At 42.4% G+C, this 20,751-nt stretch overlaps 1 protein-coding gene across 1 annotated transcript in view; it reads left to right on the plus strand.

The window, feature by feature from the left end:
* igf2bp2a (insulin-like growth factor 2 mRNA binding protein 2a) overlaps window positions 1-15,300 on the plus strand; it is a 93,424-nt gene extending 78,124 nt beyond the window's left edge. Inside the window, exons 13-17 of the mRNA XM_063213995.1 lie at window positions 1,774-1,896; window positions 3,184-3,258; window positions 3,847-3,978; window positions 4,818-4,931; window positions 13,048-15,300. Coding sequence (XP_063070065.1) covers window positions 1,774-1,896; window positions 3,184-3,258; window positions 3,847-3,978; window positions 4,818-4,931; window positions 13,048-13,146 — 543 coding nt within the window. The 3' untranslated portion in view covers window positions 13,147-15,300. The remainder of the gene's footprint in view (window positions 1-1,773; window positions 1,897-3,183; window positions 3,259-3,846; window positions 3,979-4,817; window positions 4,932-13,047) is intronic.
* Window positions 15,301-20,751: the final 5,451 nt, after the last annotated feature.

The following is a 20,751-nucleotide window of genomic DNA, read 5'->3' on the forward strand; positions in this document are numbered from 1 at the left end:
TAAAAAGATGTAAGCCCGTCTGACAAAAGCCTCGACAAAACCCCTCGAACATACTTTTTTTTCAAGTACACTAAGGATGTGGATTTATTATAATTCAATAACTACTATCCTTCTTATACCCATCTGTGGGTTCTAAACGCTCATTCATTCTAGCTCACAGTGAATCACTCACCTCTGCCCTCTCTCAGCATACAGTGTTCAAAATCTTCTGCGCGATCCGGAAGGTCAAGGGCCTTGTGTGAATACTCACAGCTCTCCTTCATTAAATTTTTAAGAGGCCCTCTAGCTAACGAAGGCAAAAACGCTGAGGGAACAGCCGGTAACCTTGGTGTAGGCCCCTCTGTGCTGTGTCAAATTCTTGTCACGCTGATGTTTTCTTGATCAGTTAAGTCGAGTACGGGGTATTGTATGCGTCAACTGTCTAGTGTCGATTTCATGTACAAAAAAAAAAAAAACAGGATTTATAGTAGTACAGAAGTGTGCATGTGAAGGGAAATGGACCTCTGGGGATGGGTATTGTTTACTGGAAACTGAAATGATTATTGAACTGTATAGTACTTGATGTGTAATGTTAGTGAACTGCCGAACCATTGTCCACAAAGATGCTGTTGATAAACTACATTGAGATATTGTACATAAAGCTACTTTCTATGAATAAAGTAAAAATAATAATTTTTTAAAAAGTTAAGTCGAGTACGGGGCAGGCATGGCCTACTGCAGGGGTTCTCAAACTGGGGGCCAGGACCCCTAGGGGCTGCAGAGGGTACTGCAGGGGGGTTGCAGACAGAAGGGATTTTGTATGAAAATGGAAAACCGCAGGTTAGCTAACATACATTTAATGAATTTGTTAGGGTCAGTATTCACTTCTACGGTTGTTAAATGTATATATGGGCCTATTGATAGATAAAAAATGTTTTGCCGTTTGGAGATGTGGGGTCGTGAAAGTATTCTTTGTGGCAAGGGGGTGGGGTGGGGGGTGCCCTTGAGCAAGGCGCCTAACCTCACATTGTTCCAGGGACTGTAACTAATACCCTGTGCCTTACAACTGTAAGTTGCAGTGCAGTTCTCGTAATGTAACCGTGTAAGAACCTCTGTTTTCTGTCACACTTACATTTTCCGGATGTTATTCTTTTTAGTTATTTTGTATTTCAAGTAAAAAACAACAATGACTGCTGCTGACTCCTCTGTGGTTAGTCAGATGCTGCATACACATGCCTGTTTATTCGTTAGTCATTTGTTCGTAGGCGGTTTCAAGCCTGGATAAATTATCTGGAGTAGAGCTTGTTAAATAGCTTTTTCCTCGCTAATTCTTAGCAGAACAGTCTTTGTATTCTGTGTGTGTGTGTGTGTGTGTGTGTGTGTGTGTGTGTGTGTGTGTGTGTGTGTGTGTGTGTGTGTGTGTGTGTGTGTGTGTGTGTGTGTGTGTGTACGCGTGCGTGTACGCGTGCGTACGTGTGTGTGTGTGTGTGTGTGTGTGTGTGTGTGTGTGTGTGTGTGTGTGTGTGTGTGTGTGTGTACACGTGCGTACGTGTGTGTGTGTGTGTGTGTGTGTGTGTGTGTGTGTGTGTGTGTGTGTGTGTGTGTGTGTGTGTGTACACGTGCGTACATGTGTGTGTGTGTGTGTACGTGTGTGTGAGTGTTCATTTTAGTGTGTGTGCATGTGTCTATGGTGTCTGGTTGACATTTTTAAAGTCGTTTTTTTTTGTGTCCACGTTTGTAATGAAACCTGTTCCTCTGTGTTCTCCTTTGTTGGTGTTCTGTTCCTGTCCCCAGTCGTCAGCTCCAGAGCAGGAGGTGGTCTACCTCTTTATTCCAACTCAGGCCGTCGGGGCCATTATCGGCAAGAAGGGCCAGCACATTAAGCAGCTCGCACGCTTCGCCGGAGCCTCCATTAAGGTAAGATCCACACCGTTTCATTCCCTAAATTCCCTGATTTTTTTTACTCCATAAAAACACTTTGTACCCCCTAAGATGCTGTTATGCACAGCTTGACAGGACCAGGTACCCCTCTCTTCTCTCCTGTGATGCTTTTAGCTGTTACCTTTTTTTAAAACTTTTTTTAACTGGCAATTTTGTTCAATAATCACTGTGGCCAATGTAAGTGTGGAATCCAAGGGGGTTTGAACAGGAGTGCACTTTGGTACACAGGTTGCCCAAATTTTACGGTGATGAGGGCAGGGTTGCAAGAAGACAGCACAGCAGCTCTTTGGAGATGGCCAGGATGGAGGGTTACAGTGGACGGGGTTGAGGGGTATTGGAGGGGTATTGGAGGGGTATTGGGGGGTTATTGAGTGGAGGGAGGGGTACTGAGGGGGTATTCGGGGGTTGAGGGGTAATAATAATAATAATAATAATAATAATAATAATATATTTTATTTGGAAGTGCCTTTCTAAACGCTCGAGGACACTGTACAGTATTAAAATGTACAAAATACATGTATCTCCAGATGAGTAGTGGCAGCCAACATTGTGCCAGCGTTCAGTCATTCAGACAAGTACGGAATAACAAGGGAAGAGGTGAGAAGAAATGGGGTACGGGGGGGGGGGGGTTATGTGAGGTCTCCGTGTTTGACTCATGCTATAACTGCTCATCCTGTGGTGGAGACTGGAGAGGCCGGGAGACTGAGTCATACAAGGATGTTTAACTTTTGCTGCCTTCACATTCTCTGTCTTTCACACACAGGCGTGCACGCACGCACGCGCACGCGCACACACACACACACACACACACACACACACACACACACACACACACACACACACACACACACACACACACACACACGCACACACACACGCACACACACACGCACACACACACACACACACACACACACACACACACACACACACACACAGCCCTTCCCAAATATGTACATGGACTGCCCACCCAGACATTCTTCAAGACCCCCACCACCACATCAGTCAATATGAAACACTTGACACACACACACACACACACACACACACACACACACACACACACACACACACACACACACACACACACACACACACACACACACACACACACACACACACACACACACAAAATCCTCCTCATCATCATCATTTTCAACTCTTTTTACGGCCAGTTGGCCATGAAAGTGCCGTAACATTGGTACACAAAGCGTCCTGAAATGTGTTTGTGATTGAGCTGTGTTGTTGCTTGTCCTCCTCCAGATCGCGCCCGCAGAAAGCCCAGACGTCACCCAGAGGATGGTCATCATCACAGGGCCCCCAGAGGCCCAGTTTAAGGTGAGGCCCTCGCTGACATTTTTATTATTGTCAACCAGGGACTCAAATTATTGATTCATTCATTAATTGTCAGTTGACTGATCGTATCATTCGACTTACGATTAATTTGATAAGCGGTGAAAATTCAGCTTAAAGATGTGATGAAATGCTAAATTTGAATTAATTTCTATTTATGTTCTTTAATCCGAAGAGGATTGAAAGGTTCCCACTCTTCACACCCCTTTTCACACTTCGTACTTCGCCATGCCCGTTTCACCTGGGTCTCTCTCGCCAGTTGAGTTGGCGATTAATTGCAATTCATTTTTTTAATCAATTAATTGTTAACACCCCTACTGTCAACTATCAACCCTATCATCCACGGTTACAAGAGTAGCACCATTACTATTTGGATAGTAGTTGCTACTGTTTTATGTGCTTCAGAGGCTGAGATATTTAGGTTTTATAGGCCGACCGTGTCTTATCCCAAACATGGCTAAGGCATTTAGCCTGCATTTTTTGAATGAAGAATGAGTGAATGAATGAACAATCCAATGAATGAAATGTAATTATTGTGGAGTCAAATCCTAAATATATAACCTCCTCCACCAGGCCCAAGGCAGGCTATTTGGGAAGCTAAAAGAGGAGAACTTCTTCACGGCGAAAGAGGAGGTGAAGCTGGAGACGCATATCAAAGTTCCCTCGTCAGCTGCTGGCCGAGTCATTGGCAAGGGGGGCAAAACGGTGAGACTTTGCAGATGAGAGAGAGAGAGAGAGAGAGAGAGAGAGAGAGAGAGAGAGAGAGAGAGAGAGAGAGAGAGAAAGTGAGATGAGAGCACACACGAGCAAAAATGCACACACAATACAGACACGAGTCACAACACGAGTCACTGAAACTGTTTCACAATGATTAACTGTGAGGCCTTCAAAAAGTCACTGCATTGAAAGCAGCCATTGAAATTTCTTGGTGTTGTTAAGAGAACCTGTACCAGAGTACTGTAAATGTCTGAACATCAACAATAGATTGAAAACAGGCAATGACAAAAAATATAAAATCATGTTTACAAAGTTGTTCATTTAATTTTCAAAATGTAATTTACAAATTGTTTCAAGTGTTTACATATTTTTGAGGACACCCTGTATATCATATTGACTATAGCTGTATACCAACACTAATATAAATGAAAAATAGAGCATATTATTGACATTGTAACTTTGTAACTGTCCAGTGATTTATCTAATGGTATGCCCTTTGGGTGGGAAAGTTGAAATGGTAAAATGGCGAGGCTTCATCACAGGCGGGTGCTAAAGCAAGATGGGGGCCTTAAGAGGATTTGCTGCTGGGGTGGCACCCGCTGCGTGTCACTATCGTGTTGACATTTAGCAGGATGTGTTCGTGACAGGATGTGGCCGCGTCTGGGTGGTATGTGGTGGAATGAAAGAAATGTCACCGTCCAAGGGCCTGCGCCGTGTCCCTGGTGTCACGAAATGGGCAGTGAGAGAGAGAGAAATGGGCAGAGAATAAGACTTTTCTCCCCCCCTAAAGTTGACTAATAGTCTGGGCGATTTGGCTTTATTCACAGGTGAATGAGCTACAAAACCTCACCAGCGCAGAGGTCATCGTGCCTCGGGACCAAACACCTGACGAGAACGACGAGGTCTTTGTCAAAATCAGCGGGCATTTCTTCGCTAGCCAGGTTTGTTGATGCTCTTCTCATCCCCACTAATCGTATTGTTGTGCAGAAAATCTTGCACAGGCAGAGTGAGCGGACTTGTCTTGTTGAAAGTCCATCTTCAGCCACTTGTAAATAGCGACATGTCAGATCCCTGGTGAGAGCATTCCGTAGCACATGCAGTTGGAGTTTATACCATTCACACACTCCTAAAGCCGGGATGAAACTACACAACTATCGACTGAAAACCCTCCTTATAGTTAGGGAAAGATATGGATATTTTGGAAAATCTGTGAACTAATTTATTACCAATAGATTTTTTTTACCATGTGTTCTTACAGGTGTCTGGACACACCTCACAATTTATCCACGGCTAAATCCAATGGGAATTTCTGTGACACCCCGTCAAAGTTGGGGTGCACAGAAGGCCTATGTAAAAATTGGAACACTGCAGTTTGGGGGGAAAGGATGCATAATGGGTCATAACTTCTGAAGTAAACTACATACAGAGACAAATGAACACATTTTTCCATACATTACTGACCCAGTGAATTCAATTGAGGGGTATTTTTGGACATTCGACCACATTTGAACCCCGTTTTTGGTCAAAAACGGCAAAAAATTGCCTTAAATGTGTAGAAATTTGATTTTTTTTAAATCATATTTCCAAGTTTTGTGTCCATTATAACCACTTGCTCTTCATTTCTCATTTACAGTATGACAATATACTGTATATAGTCTGGGTTTGATTATTCTATTGGTATTAAGCTGAAATAATAACCCAAAGTTTACCATTTTTAACCCTTTAATGCCCTACACTGGAGCCCAGACAAAAGGTTGCAGAAGGGGCCATAACTTCTGAAGTAAATTACATACAGAGACAAATTAACACATTTGTCCATACAATAGTGGCCCAGTGAATACAATTGAGTGGTTGTTTTGGACATTTGACCACATTTAAACTGCGCTTTTGGTCAAAAAACGGCAAATAAATGGCTTTAAAAGTGTAGAAATGCAGTCATATTTTCACGTTTTATTTCGTTCGTTTTCACCTCTAGCTCTTTATTTCTCATTTAACGGATGACAATATACAGAATAAGGTATGGATTTGATTATTTTAATGGTATTAAGCTGAAATTATACCCCAAAGTTTACATTTTTAACCCTTTAATAGACTGGAGCCCGGAAAATGATAAAGTTTGTCAGAATGTGGGATAAGTTTGAAGGTAAACCACATACAAACACAAATGAGCATATTTTCCCATGCAATACTGACCCAAGAAATAAAACGGAGTGCTTTTTTTCCCTTTTTTTTTTTACTTTTGATCAAATTTAAAATGATCAAACTGTCATAGACGTCAGTGTGGTGGAGGTGCAATTGGGTGGGCGACCCATGTTTGACTCTGTTTTTTTTTCTGAGAGCTATGTATCTCTGAAGTATATATCTGTATACCGGTACTATAGCTATTTGGATCACCCTCTTTGGGAAATATGCGGTTTGAAGAAAGAAACAAAAGAAAACCGCCTCAGTTTCGCTTAGACCACTTCTGGCTGTTATTCCAGCTTTCTACAGTGGTTTGAATATAAATATTAATTAAGATAAACATTTAACCTGATAGTCACACCATCCAGTTTGTCATTTTTATTCATGTTTCAAAATAAAATTATGTAATATGGCAATTCATGCCTTATCAAATCATACATGATTGCATCACTGCTAATAATAGCTTTCGTTGGAGATTAAAAAAAATAAATAAAAAATAGTTGTATCTAGGTATACACTCTACGACCACTTAATTAGGTACACCTTGCTAGTGCTATGTTGGACCCCCTTTTGCTTACAGAACTGCTTTAACTGCCTTCAACTATACTCAGGTAGGCTGTGGCATTCCAGCATAGTTCAAATGGTGCTAAAGCCCTTACGAAAATCGACCATGGTTTTACTATAGTAAAGTAACCATGGTTTCTCTAAGTACTCTGAAACAACCATAGTATTACAATGGCTTATGCATGTTTTTTTGGGTAACCATGAAAACTGGATCATGGTTATTCATGTTTTTCATGGGTTTTTTTTCAACATGGTTTGTGTCTATGTTTTAACCATAGTCACAAACCATGCTCAATAAACCATGGTTAACTTTGGATTTCATGGTCACCTAAAAAAAAACTTTTTTACATCCGTGGTGTAATGGTTAGGGAGTTGGATTGAAGTTCACCGAGTTGCAGGTTCAAATCCCATCCTTACCTCTCCTTATCCTTCATGACTGAAGTGTCCTTGAGCAAGGCACCTAAACCCACATTGCTCCAAGGACTGTCACCAATATGCGTGTTTGGATAAAAAAGCAGCAGCTACAGTAATTGTCCAATCTTATATTGACCAATGTTGGTGAGCCTGTGTGAGATAGCCTCATTTTCCTGTTCTTAGCTGACTGTAGAGGCATCTGGTGTGGTTTTCTGCAAATGTAGCCCATCAGCACAAGGTTCGACATGCTGTGCATTCAGAGATGCTCTAATGTATTAGCCAGGCCGTGCCCTCCTAGTGACGCAACAGCTCTGAGCTGTAGATGAATTCGGTGGAGTACAGAATAGGGTAAATGCTACTGGGGAAATGTGGTTTCCTGTGGTGCACCAGCAGGGAAGCTGACAAGAGGGGTCAACTGTCCTGGGCCCAGGGAGAGATGGGGCCCAGAATTCAGTCTCCATTACATTGAATGTATTGAGTTGGGGGCCCTTTCTGATGGCTTTGTCCTGGGCACAGCCAAGGCAGTCAGTGGTCCTGAGCCCCAGTGCTACTGACCACACAATCTGATGTTAGGTCCCCCAGTCTGACAAGCTGAGATGGTATTCTGTGATCCAGTTTACCAGGTCAAGCCACAACCCCACCCCCAGCAGTTAATAGTTGTGTTTGCAATTCCGCAGATATTTGCATGATCACTATGAGATCTGCATGGTCTTAGAAAGGTGGGGTTGGATGCTTGGCAAAAAAGGTGGACAGAAATATCTAATTTGACTTCCCAAGACATAAAAAGCTGCTTCATGAAGCAGTGAGTGAACTTCGTCACAAACATGTGGACTGGACACTCAATTCACGTCAACTAGATGACTGCCAATCAGGGCAGATTACGGACGACATGGTGGCTGCACAAGTAGCAAAGCCAGCAGTCTGGCAAGAAACCGGCTAGCAGCCACACTCCAAGCAGCTGAAGAGACTACACAGGACTGCCACTTTTCCATATAGTGCAGATCCGTCTGGGCATGGACGCCTGTGCAAGGAGAAAGGAAACTGGCCACGATGCCAAAAACAATAAAAGCTGCCCCCTCCAAGAGTACCTGAAAACACCAAATGTTGCCTATAGGCATGAATGGCCATCCGGGTACTTTGCTCGTAAATGTGCATTACGCCCCTTTATGGGGGAAATCAAACCAAATGTCTCATCAACTTCCATACTACATCAGCTAGCCTAAATGAACGCAGTCCATGCTTCTCCACCTCTGTTTGGCAATATTATTTGAACAGCCGGCAACACAGCGCGTTTTCGGCATGTTGCATGTGAACAATGCTAGTCTACAGGTCCTTATCTTTTGTTTATTAACCCCTTAGTGCAGCGCTAAGGCTCTCTGTAATGTCATAGCAATGTTGTTTTGATGTATTTAAGCATTTTCAGTAAGTGAATCGGGTCGCCGGCGACCCCATCTGCAGTAAGAGGCTACACCCCAACACTACCAATTGACTTGCATTGGCTGTTTTCCCCCACAAAAGGGCGTAAAGCACATGGAAAACGTCACGCCGTTCGTGAGTATTGGTGCCTACCGGTCACATGATGAGCCCTGTCACAGCAGATTGCTGTTAGGAATTAAAGGCACATGTCTCATTATGCTATAAATGAATTTCTTATGTACCTTTTTCATTGCAGTGCAATGGTAGAGAAGTTAATTTCATTTAATTCAAAAATATTAAATCTGATGCATTTATTAGGTTGTGCTTACTTACAGAAAAGTAAAAATTTCTAATGTATACCCATAGTATGGCATTTTTCATATAATTCAACTCCCTGGTGAAAGGTTCTCCCTGGTGAAACATTCACAACACTATGGATTGACAGCATGATTCTACTAGTTGAGATTTTTTTATGATTAGAAAATAGGCTCTCAATTGTAAAAACCAATTGACGGCCATGGTTTATAGGCTATACAATTTACATATAATGCCTTCCTCTATGTCTGTCAACATCAAGGACAATGTAAGTAATGATAAAGTGATGCTTGGAAGGTTCTGTGGCCTGTTGTTAGTGGGTAGACAAAAAGTCACTTTTCAGAAAATCCCCCTCAGGGACAGGTTCTTGAGAGGATGTACAAATATTAAATCCAACAGCTATGATGTCTAACTTGCTATCAGACAACTATACTCCAGAGACACACAGGTTTCGAAAATATGTAGGCCTACGCAGTGAGAATTTGCCTGGCACTAACCCCATTTTTGGGCCCTTGGCACAGATGAACACAGATTTTCCATACAATGCTGACCCAAGAAAGAACATGAAGTGTTTTTTTTTTTTGTTTTTTTTTACTTTTGGCAACACTTGCACAGCATTTCTGGACAAAATAAGCAATAAATGGCCTAAAATGTGTCCAAAAAAATCACCACCCTTTCATTGTTTCCAATGTTATTGTGTACTTTTTTTTACCACCTCTTAATTTATCATGTACCAAATCACTTTGGTTATTGTATTGGGTATTAATCTGAAACAAAATCTCACTTTAGTGAATCTTTAGCATCAAACCTGAAAAGCCAAAATAGAGTAGGCCTATAAAGTGGACTTACACTGATGAAATTCTTCATTTGAACGAATGAAAAGACAGTTGATTTTCAACACGTTTTAGGCTGTTTTGTCCTGGAATTCAGTTTAAATGTGATCAAATGTCAAAACCAACCACTCCATTTCATTTCTTGGGTCAGTATTGTATGGGAAAATATGTTTGTATTTGTATTTGTATTTGTATGTGGTTTACCTTCAAACTTATCCCACATTCTGACAAACTTTATCATTTTCCGGGCTCCAGTCTAGGACATTAAAGGGTTAAAAATGTAAACTTTGGGGTATAATTTCAGCTTAATACCATTAAAATAATCAAATCCATACCTTATTCTGTATATTGTCATCCTTTAAATGAGAAATAAAGAGCTAGAGGTGAAAACGAACGAAATAAAACGTGAAAATATGACTGAATTTCTACACTTTTAAAGCCATTTATTTGCCGTTTTTTGTCCATGTCCAAAACAACCACTCAATTGTATTCACTTGGCCACTATTGTATGGGAAAATGTGTTAATTTGTCTCTGTATGTAATTTACTTCAGAAGTTATGGCCCCTTCTGCAACCTTTTGTCTGGGCTCCAGTGTAGGGCATTAAAGGGTTAAAAATGGTAAACTTTGGGTTATTATTTCAGCTTAATACCAATAGAATAATCAAACCCAGACTATATACAGTATATTGTCATACTGTAAATGAGAAATGAAGAGCAAGTGGTTATAATGGACACAAAACTTGGAAATATGATTAAAAAAATGAACATTTCTACACATTTAAGGCAATTTTTTGCCGTTTTTGACCAAAAACGGGGTTCAAATGTGGTCGAATGTCCAAAAATACCCCTCAATTGAATTCACTGGGTCAGTAATGTATGGAAAAATGTGTTCATTTGTCTCTGTATGTAGTTTACTTCAGAAGTTATGACCCATTATGCATCCTTTCCCCCCAATCTGCAGTGTTCCAATTTTTACATAGGTCTGCTTCTGTCACCCCCAAGGTCACTCACTGGGGCGTTCGTGCTGTGAAAGTACGTCGGAACACATGTAAAAAAAATCTATTGGTAAATATTGGTTCACAGATTTTTAGTTCCACATTTCCCATAGATAACTATTAGGACAATTGGTGGAACGTTTGCAAGCGATTCTCGGGCAAGATTTCCTCATCGTGACCAATGTTGTAAGATCAAATTTTACCAGTTCAAAGAGTCACCAATCGCAAATCGTAGCTATAAAAGAATGTTTGACATTTAGGACTCGAAATAGAATGTAGGGTATTGTCTCAGGTGTTAACGATCAGGGATAAGATCCTCTTAATGTGTGCGGCACAACTGTCAAAATCGGAAGTCCAGTAGTTTGAGCCTGGCATTAGTCGACTAGTGACCAAATGAAGGCAAAGGTAAAGACCAGATTATGGAAATAACACCATGAGACTTCCGACAGTATCCACCATCATTCCGCAATGTTCAGCAATTTTTCAAGTTCACCCTTAATGGAAGTAGAAGTCAAACATTTTTTTATTTAACCACAGTAGCCACAATGACCTAACTGTCCTTACTTTCTAAACACAAGACATCCTCCATCAGGTGTGGTCCTGCACAGGCAACAGTATACACCCCACCAGCAGTGAGGTGGACACCTTAACATGATGCAGTGTCCTTCCTGCCTGTGTGCGCGGGGACGTGCATGTGCGCGGGGATGTGCATGTGCGCGGGGGCGTGTATGCGGATGTGCGTGGGTGTGTGTGTGTGCGCGGATGTGTGTGTGCGTGCGTGTGTGCATGTATGCGTGCGTGTCCTTGCATCAGGTGGTGCCGAGGAGCGATCGTTGCCCTCCCACCAGGCGTTCTGCTTTTACATCGCTCGTAAGCCCTTGATGAAGGACACCTTTAACGTTTTGAAAACATCTGGTGAGGGGTCTACACGCGGTGATCTGGAATTTATCAAACGAGATGGGCTCTGTGGGGTGAGAGAGGAGGGAGGAGAGAAAGAGACGTGAAAGTTATTTAGTGGCTTGTCGCCATGGCCTCTAGGCACGCCGACCCAACAACACAGCTCGTGTTCATGCAGTGACCACACGGGCTCACCACAGCACATTCGTCATCATGGTGGAGTGCTCTAGTAAGAGAGTCTGGGCATGGTCAGGCCCACTAACAGGGGAGGGGGACGAAGGGGTATGTTGTCCCGGGCCCAGGGAGATAGGGGCCCCAGAATTGGGTCCCCATTACATTGTATGTATTGGGTAAGGGGCCCTTTCAGATGACTTTGTCCTGGGCCCAGTGAAAGCTGTTGGCGGCCCTGGTCATGGTGGAGCACTCAAGGAAGAGAGCCTTTCATCCAGGGCACCAGCCACTATCCGGAACAAGCAGGCACGAGTTATATTTGCCCATGTTTTACTTACAGCAAATCAAAAACATCTATGACAGATCAGTGTTTATGACTCATTTCGTAAAGATTTCGAATGATTTTTAAAAAAAAAGTAAAGCTCCTGAGCGTGTTTTGTGGAACCGGTATGGTGATGTGTTATAATTCGACTCCTTCGCGCCAGTGAGAAAAGGAGCGCCTTGCCTTTGAAATGCAATACCTTAAGCTCAGACTTGCAGACAGGCAGTTTGTTAAGCTCTGGGACGCAAAGAGCATACGTAACGGGCCGACTGGCTTGCTGATGCTATGTGTGTGTGTGTGTGTGTGTGTGTGCATGTGTGTGTCAGTGTGTGTGTGTGTGTGTGTGTGTGTGTGTGTGTGTGTGTGTGTGTGAGGGAGAGAGAGAGAGAGAGAGAGAGTGTGTGTGTGTGTGTGTGTGTGTGTGTGTGTGTGTGTGTGTGAGAGAGAGAGAGAGAGAGAGAGAGAGAGAGAGAGAGAGAGAGAGAGAGAGAGAGAGAGAGAGAGAGAGAGAGAGAGAGAGAGAGAGAGAGAGCGAGAGCGAGAGCGAGAGAGAGAGAGAGAGATTGTGTGTTCACACAGTGGTTGGTTTGTATGTATGCACTCCATGTCGTGCTGTAGAATATGAGGTAGTAGAACTAGTGCCTACCCTGTGGTTTTGTGTGCTTGTGCTCGTGTGTGTGTGAGGATGTGCTTGTGTGTGTGTGTGTGTCTGTGTACTCCTTGCAACCTGTAACAATGTATTTGTGTGTGTGTGTGGGTGTGTGCGCACTCACATGTGTGTGAGTATGTGTGTGTGCGTGCGTGTAGGTGTGTGCATGTATGTTTGTATGTTCCCTGTAATAATATATTTGTGTGTGTGTCTCTGTGTGTGTGTGTGTGCGTGCGTGCGTGCATGTACGTGTGTTCGTGCGTGCATGCATGCGTGTACGTCTCTGTGTGTGTTCTCCAGACTGCACAGAGGAAGATTCGGGAGATTATCCAGCAGGTCAAGCAGCAGGAGCAGAAGCACCAGCAAGGGGGTCCCCCAGTCCCGCGCCACACCAAGTGACCTGCAGAGGGCAGTGCAGCGCAGCACAGCGCAGCGCCTCCCCAGCGGCCAGCCACCAGCCAATGAATGTAGCCCAAACTGGAGAACAAGAGAGGGAGACAGAGAGAGAGAGAGAGAAAGAGAGAGAGAATGATGAGTGTGTGTGAACGTGAGAAAGAGAGGGATGAGATGGAGAACAGGAAGAGGGGAACGAATGGCACAGGCAGGAGCAGACCACCGGCAATGGGAACAACAGAAGAAAAAAAAACAAATGAGAGAGAGAAAAACCAAAGAAGTTGACGCGGGGAAGGGAGGGGGGCGAGGGGAGGGGAAGGGGGAGGAGTAATGTGTGAGCCAAAGGCTGTAGAGGCTATACGATGTGCGGAGCTGCCCGCCTTCGAGGGCTGAGGGGAGCACTGACGAGAGACCTGACTGTTCGGGAAAAAAAAGAACTACCGCACACGCACACTCATGCACACACACACACGTGCACTATCATACACACACAAAATTTGCTCACACGTTGCGAAAATGTTACAAAAAAAGATACAAAATGAAAAAAAACAAACAATGTATGGCAAGGATTTGGGAATCCATGTTGTGTTTTCACAAGTTTTCAAAATGCAGGAAGTGGTCCTGAGCCCCTTATTTACGTGATGTCATTTTAGCTGGACTAACATAGGCCTAACAACCGGATCGACGTGGGAGAACAAAAAAAGCTTTGTTAGCACAGACAGTATATGTACGTGTACGCATTACGTTTGAGTTAGGTTTGAAGTACAGTAGACATAGGGCAGGTGTGGAGTAGTGACCGGGATGCTCTTTTGTTGTGTTTTTTTTTTAATTCATCAATGGTTTTCGAGGCTAAGATTCAAGTGTCAGTATCCTTAGCAGTATTAACAAGCGTTAGAACAAAATATACTGTTATATACTGCAGAGCTGTACTGTTGATCTCGTCATGAAGTATATAAACACTTCTATACAGACTGATGTGTATATTTGTGTATACATATAGTTGTATGTATATAACAGTATATTTTTAGATTATAAAGGTCTTTTAAAATGATTGAAAAAAAACAAATACACATGGGCTTGGGGATAATGGGTGCGCTTACAGGGAGAGAGTTTGATGCATATCTTTTACTTGTCTGCATTGAGATCATATTTAAAAGTCAAACCAAGATGCGCAAGAAGCATTGACATCCTTTGAGGAGAGAAAAACGATGAAACTTAGTGGATTGTTCTGAGTCCATGTTATTCAACCTGCTTGTGCCAACAGGAGTATTCAACATCCCTGTGAAAATGTTTTTACTTTATTTAGTTATCATATCCATCGCTGGTTTCTTGTGTTTTTTCGTATGTCGTTGGCTAACTACTCGCATCTATCTGTCTATTTGCTTAACACTCTCTGTCTCTCCACTCTTTTGCTGTCATCAACTTCAGCCGATAATCTGTTCTCTTTTTATTTTTTGTTTCTTTCGTCACAGTGAAGTTCCATGTTGCCTGTGATAGTTGTGTTTACTTTTACCTTGCAGCCTTTTTGACTTTCGACTGCCACTTCTCAGTTGAAGAGATTGAGAGAAACCGTTATTGATTTAAAGGGATATGCCACTATTTTGGGGCTGAATACGGTTAAAATCATTGCCCTAGGTTTATAAAGATGTAACGTGTCTTATTTTTCATGTTAGGCATTGTCTAGTTTTAAGGAGGGAGAAAGTATCTAAGCTAGTGAGAGTCAATGGATCACATATGCTACAGTGATCCATTGACTTTCACTAGCTTAGCTACATACTCCCTCGCTTAACATGAAAAATAAGACACTTAAACACCTTTATAAATCCCGGCCTATGATTTTAATGGTATTAATCCCCAAAATAGTGGCATACCCCTTTAAGATTGAGAGAAATTGAGAATGTGCAACTGCAGGCCTAGATATTAGAAATATATGAATATACACACGACATTCGCACGAGGAGAAATCACTTTCCAGATGTCACCTGTCAGAACCGTATCCTAGGAGAGAGAATCGATTCTGTTGTAACAGAATGTCAAGTTTGCTGCATATGGTTGACAGAATCTTATGTTGACTGGAGTGTTGCGCTAGTCGCTCTCGGGGGTTGAGTTGAAGTCCACAGCGCTGGGGGAGACGTACTACAACAAAATATGTGAGCGAAGGGAGGATGATCAGGGAGGGCGTTGGGTAGGGAGGGAAGGTATTGTGCATGGCTTTTTTTGGGGGGGGGAATAGGATGCCTGTGGGATTGGGACTTATACACCTTTAGTAGAGAAAACATTAGTATGACCTGTGGTACACATGCACACCAATCAGCCCACCTGCACGAACACATACACACACACACACCTTAACACACGCATACACAGACACATACACACACACAGCGTTTGGCTTTAAACCTCTTTAGTCAGGGAGCTTCTCTAAGTGGCTTGACAGATGTGAATGTAAATATTTACCACCTGCACCGTGTGCTTTGAGTACAGGGGTTGGGCCAGATAGAATGTTTTTTTAATTATTATTTTAATCTTGATACTTTGAAATTTTATATCATTTTAAGTAAAAAAGAAACAAAATGAACAAAAGGATAAAAAATGTCAGCTCTTTTACATTTTCCTCAACGCCCAGGTACAGATTTATCCCTTTTTTTGTTATCTTTTTTATTAGGGGCCAAGCAGCGAAGCTGGCGAAGGCCCCTATAGAGTTAGTAGGTTTTCTTCATTATTATTATTATTATTATTATTCTCTAGTCACCATTCCTATCCCTCTGCAAGTCTATGGCAGCCCATAGAACCGTAGGCAGGAAAATGCTGTAAATTGGCACAGACATTCGGGGCAGTCTCAGCATTACCCACAGCAATTTATAGGACCCCAGCCCCAACGCTCTAGCGCCACCAGCAGGTCAAAGTTGCAGGTACGTTTCTGCTTGTAACTTTTGAACCGCTGGGCCAATTTTCATAAACTTGGTATCCCTGGAATCCTTGAGTCAAGACGAATCCAACGCACTATATGACGTCATTTTCCGCCAGGATAGTTTTCCCGCCATTTTGAATTTTGTAAAATTCAATAAAAATGTTAATTTTCCCGCAATTTTTGACCAATTCACCCGAAATTCAGTATATAGTATCTCTGGACTGAGCTACACATGGGGTCTTCAGGAATATTGGATATCTTTTATCGTTTAGCCGTGACAGCCAATCAAAATTGTCGTAAAAGTGGCAAAACAGGAAGTGAGGTCATATCTCAGCAACCGTTTGTCAAACTAGGCTGGGATTTTGTACACACATAGTGGTCCACCCCAAGACCTACCACAAAGAAAATCAGATCCCCAGCTCAAACTCTGTAGCGCCACCAGCAGGTCAAAATTTTAGCTACATTTTTACCTGTAGCTTTTGAACCGTACTCCCAATTTTCAAAATATTGGTACACAGGTCATCTTCACACTATGTTGCACCCAGGTATGGATTTTCGTAACGATTGAAAAAACTATCAGCTCACAGCAGCCATTCAAAATTGTGGAAAGAATGGAGGGATTTTTTCTCATCTCTCTGTCCCCTTCCCCTCCCCTGCGCACGTTCACTGACACCATTCTCGGCAGGGGGTCTAGTGTCAACCAAAGCCCCACTGCCCCAGCCCCTGCAACCCACCTTCCCCCCCCTCACACACACACAGACAGACAGAGGGAGAGGGAGAGGGAGAGAGAGGGGGGAGAGGGAGAGGGAGAGGGACAGAGAGGGAAGGAGGGAGGGAGAAGGAGGGGGGAGAGGAAAGAATTTTGAACACCTCTTGTCGTTTGCCGGTGACAGCCAATCAAAATTGTCATAAAGGTGGCAAAACAGGAAGTGAGGTCATATCTCAGCAACCGTTAGTCAATTTCTGTTAGGATTTTTTGCACACATTCTAGTCCATCCCATGACCTCTCACAAAAAAATCCAGACCCCAAGCTCTCTAGCGGCACCAACAGGTAACAGGAAGTGAGCTCATATCTCGGCAGCTCTTCAACGGATTCAAACTAAACTTGGTTTACGTGATCACACTCTCGTCCAAGGAATGCACACCAACATTGGCGAGATTTGGACCAAAGGGGGCGCTGCAGTTCCTTCTGTTGCCATGGCGACTCTGGCAAGTTTACTGCTTGGCCCCGCATTGCTGCTTGCAGCTATATTGTTTTTGTTTTGTTTTGTTATATCTATGTCTATGTATGAGTGAAAGCTTGTGGCCTTAATTGTCACCAAGTCAGTAACGTCCCAATGGGTTTCTCTTCTCCTCCCTCCTTCCTCCCCCTGCAAGCTACCAGCTGTATCTTCCAGACACAAGTTTAATGCCAATACGCACAGCTTCCTCCATTGGTGTGTTTGCGTGTGTGTGCATGCGTGCGTGTGTGCGTGTATATATTATATATATAAAGAGAAAGAGAGAAAATATTTATGAATCTATTTTTTGTTTCTATTTTGTGACGAGAGCTATTAACGATTCGGTGGGACACTGCCATCTTACTTTTGAAGGGAAGTGTTTTATTTTCTTGAGAAAGAAAAGTAAAGATGAATTTAAGGAAAAATGAAAACGAATAATAAAAGAGTCAGTATAATTCAATGCTAATGGGGAGAAGAGCAACACAAGAATCACCGCATTCCTTTGATCAGGATATGAACAGTACGCATGTCAGTTATACAATCTACCTCAGGCTTCAGGGTACCTCAGTCCAATCTTTCACCCTCCCTTTTGAAATTCCCCAATCTCCCCAATAGCAAATACACACACACAAAAATAAGTATTTTATATGCCTTGTGAAACTCCTTTTCATTTTTGAAGACTTAAATAAAAAAAAGATTGTGATTTTGAAAAGGTTGCAATTTTGAGAGTCCACACTTTTCAGGTTTGACGTGTTGGATTGGAACGGAATGATGGCATTTTGGGATACGTAGCGTACCCTTATGTTAGTGGACAGTATTTTTTTTGTCTTTGCTAAAACAGGACAGAATAATTTCTTATATTTTGTTACACAAAATGATTTGTTTCTTTGTAGCATTGAAAGAATGGGATTGCAGGGATCCTTACTGGCCGGATTGGTTCTGAGTTAAGTTGCTGTATGCTTGCAGCTGATGTCATGATCAAAGTCTCGAGATAACACAAACAGCAAATAATCTATACATAACAGAGAAACATGTCATAAATTCTCTGAAGGTTGTCAACACTGTCTAAGACTGGTTGACATTGATACAACTACCGATATAAAAGAATGTTTCTTTCCCTCAACATTGAGCCAATGACCAGGTTAAACTTTAAAAAAAGAATGTGTCAACTAACTTTATATCAGGACCTTAAATTCGCAGCAAAGAGACACTGTTGCGGTCTTTAAAACTGTGCAACGCTCAGTCTTTTATGTACAACGAATCACACTTGTCTCTCTGGGGTGTCACTTTGTCTGGATAAAGAACAACTGTATATCTGTAAAACATGTACTATAGGCTCACACATTTCATTTGTACTGGTTGTTTGGTTGCTTGGTTTTTGTGTGCGTGTATATCTCTGTAATCCTAATGCCCACTCCCGTGTACATCTTGTCTATGCTCTGTACAAGAGGTTTGACCAGGGGTGAAGCCAAAATGGTCACTACTTGACTACATAGGGTGTGAGTTGCATTGCTTTGTTCCCTACCTATGTAGTGTGCGAGTGCACATTCTGGATGGAGCCCAAGGGCGCAAGTCAATCAACTTTCTCCCATCCATTCCTATGGCCTCTGGCATTATGACTCGAGGCTCGATGTCATCGAAAAACAATGTTTTTATTCACTACTCGCAAAAGCCATAATTCCAAGGTCATTCTCTACTTGCAAAAAACCCAGCAGCATTCAAAGGTCAGTCTCTCATTTGCAATTGGGATGTTGAATGGGAGAAAGACCTTTAAAAGTTGCTCTGTGCTGGTTGATGGCAACGAAACTGAATTGTTTTCTCCATGGAGGCGGTGTGGCACTGAGGTCAGAGGTCATAGGAAAGCACATGAGGAGATAAATTAATTGGCACCCTTTATGTCCTGTTCAGAGGTCAGAGGTGAACTTCTATGGGCTTGGTCTCCTTTGACACCCTCTCCCACCTTCATACTGTGCATGTGTGATTACCTCACCTACCTTATGGCTGACATTTAAGATCTTGAAAAAATAAACACTCGACGGAGGACAGATGATAGCTAAATAATATAGAGTAGAGAGAACACACTCTTCATGTGGTGTGCTTTTACTGTAAACGTGAAGGAGACAATATGTGGTTTGCTCTCATATATTGTTTCGTGGTCTTGCTTTTTTTGTTTTGTTTTAATTGGCACACCTGGTAAGGTTACGTGTGAAACAAGTAGCTTAGGTCTCAGATCCCTCTGGGTTTCGATTTTTAAAACAGTGAAAGTTTGCTCTACAACTAACCAAATTCTGTATTTATCATTGGCTGCAGGATTTTTGTTCTTGTCAGCGAAACTCAACTAAACCTTTTCTTTTCTCTTTTTTGGTTTGCAAAAAAAGCAAAAAATCAAAACAAAAAACAAGCTGTTGTCAGATCTGTGAATTTTGTGAAAAATGTACAATGCTGCTGTATGTCCCAAGTGTATTTCTGGGCAGTTTCTCACCCCCCTTTGACATCCTTTGTATACACCTAACTGATGTAGGCACATGGTACCTACCATAGACTCAGCTCCATACTACTACAAAACGTCACGTCTTTCTACTGTCTTTCTCTATGGCTTTATTCCTCTGTATTGACCAGATCTCACTTTACAACTCGGGTCTTTTTCTCGCGGAGATTACCGCCAGATTGCTGCTGCAGTGGTGGCGGTAGAGACTTGAATTTGAATCATTCAGGTGTTTGAAAGCTGTTAACAAAAATACTTCAGGAGGAGTTATGTGGTTGCAACACATACAACACAACAAATACTGTCAGCAGATATCAAAGTAATTTAAAGCCAACTTTTTACACTTCTTAACTTTTTTCCCAGGATTTTTTTATTTGTCGCTTTTTTTCTAATGGATGTTAGATATTAACAGATTCCCACTTGTAAGCCAGCGCAAGGGATTTGTACACAGTATAGGCCTACCACCGTGTCCCCGCCATCCACTGATGTCTTCATTACAGTAGCTTTTGTTGTGGTGATCCAGCTGTCTTGTCGATCAGTGTAATGTAGCTCTGAAATGTAGCGGGGTTTCTTTGCGCAGAACACGTTTTTTTCTAATCTTTAGACCAGTTCAATATTCAGTGTGGGGTGGTAGGTTTTTTTAGACTACATGGGGGAAAAGGGGGAAGCAATCTGGATAATCACAAGTAGTCATTGCTCTTCATAGGGTGTGTGAAATATCCTGTTGATTTCTGACTTTACACAACGCTGTTTTAAACCTCTCACCTGAACTTCACAAGGCGAGACCTGGCATGATCCTTTAGGCCACCATCACTTAACCTATCTGGCATGAAGCGAGTAGGCCTAGCAGTATTAGCTCCCAGCCCATTCACACTCAAATCGCTTGTGAGGCAAAAAGTTCTGCCTTCTTTTCCTGTAGTAGTTTTTTTTTCTGGGTGCCTTTTTCATCCATGTTTGAAGTTTCACAGGAGGCGCTTTTTTTTTTGCATGAGAAG

This window comes from Engraulis encrasicolus, chromosome 13 (assembly GCF_034702125.1).
Source record: "Engraulis encrasicolus isolate BLACKSEA-1 chromosome 13, IST_EnEncr_1.0, whole genome shotgun sequence".
NCBI classification, from domain to species: domain Eukaryota; kingdom Metazoa; phylum Chordata; class Actinopteri; order Clupeiformes; family Engraulidae; genus Engraulis; species Engraulis encrasicolus.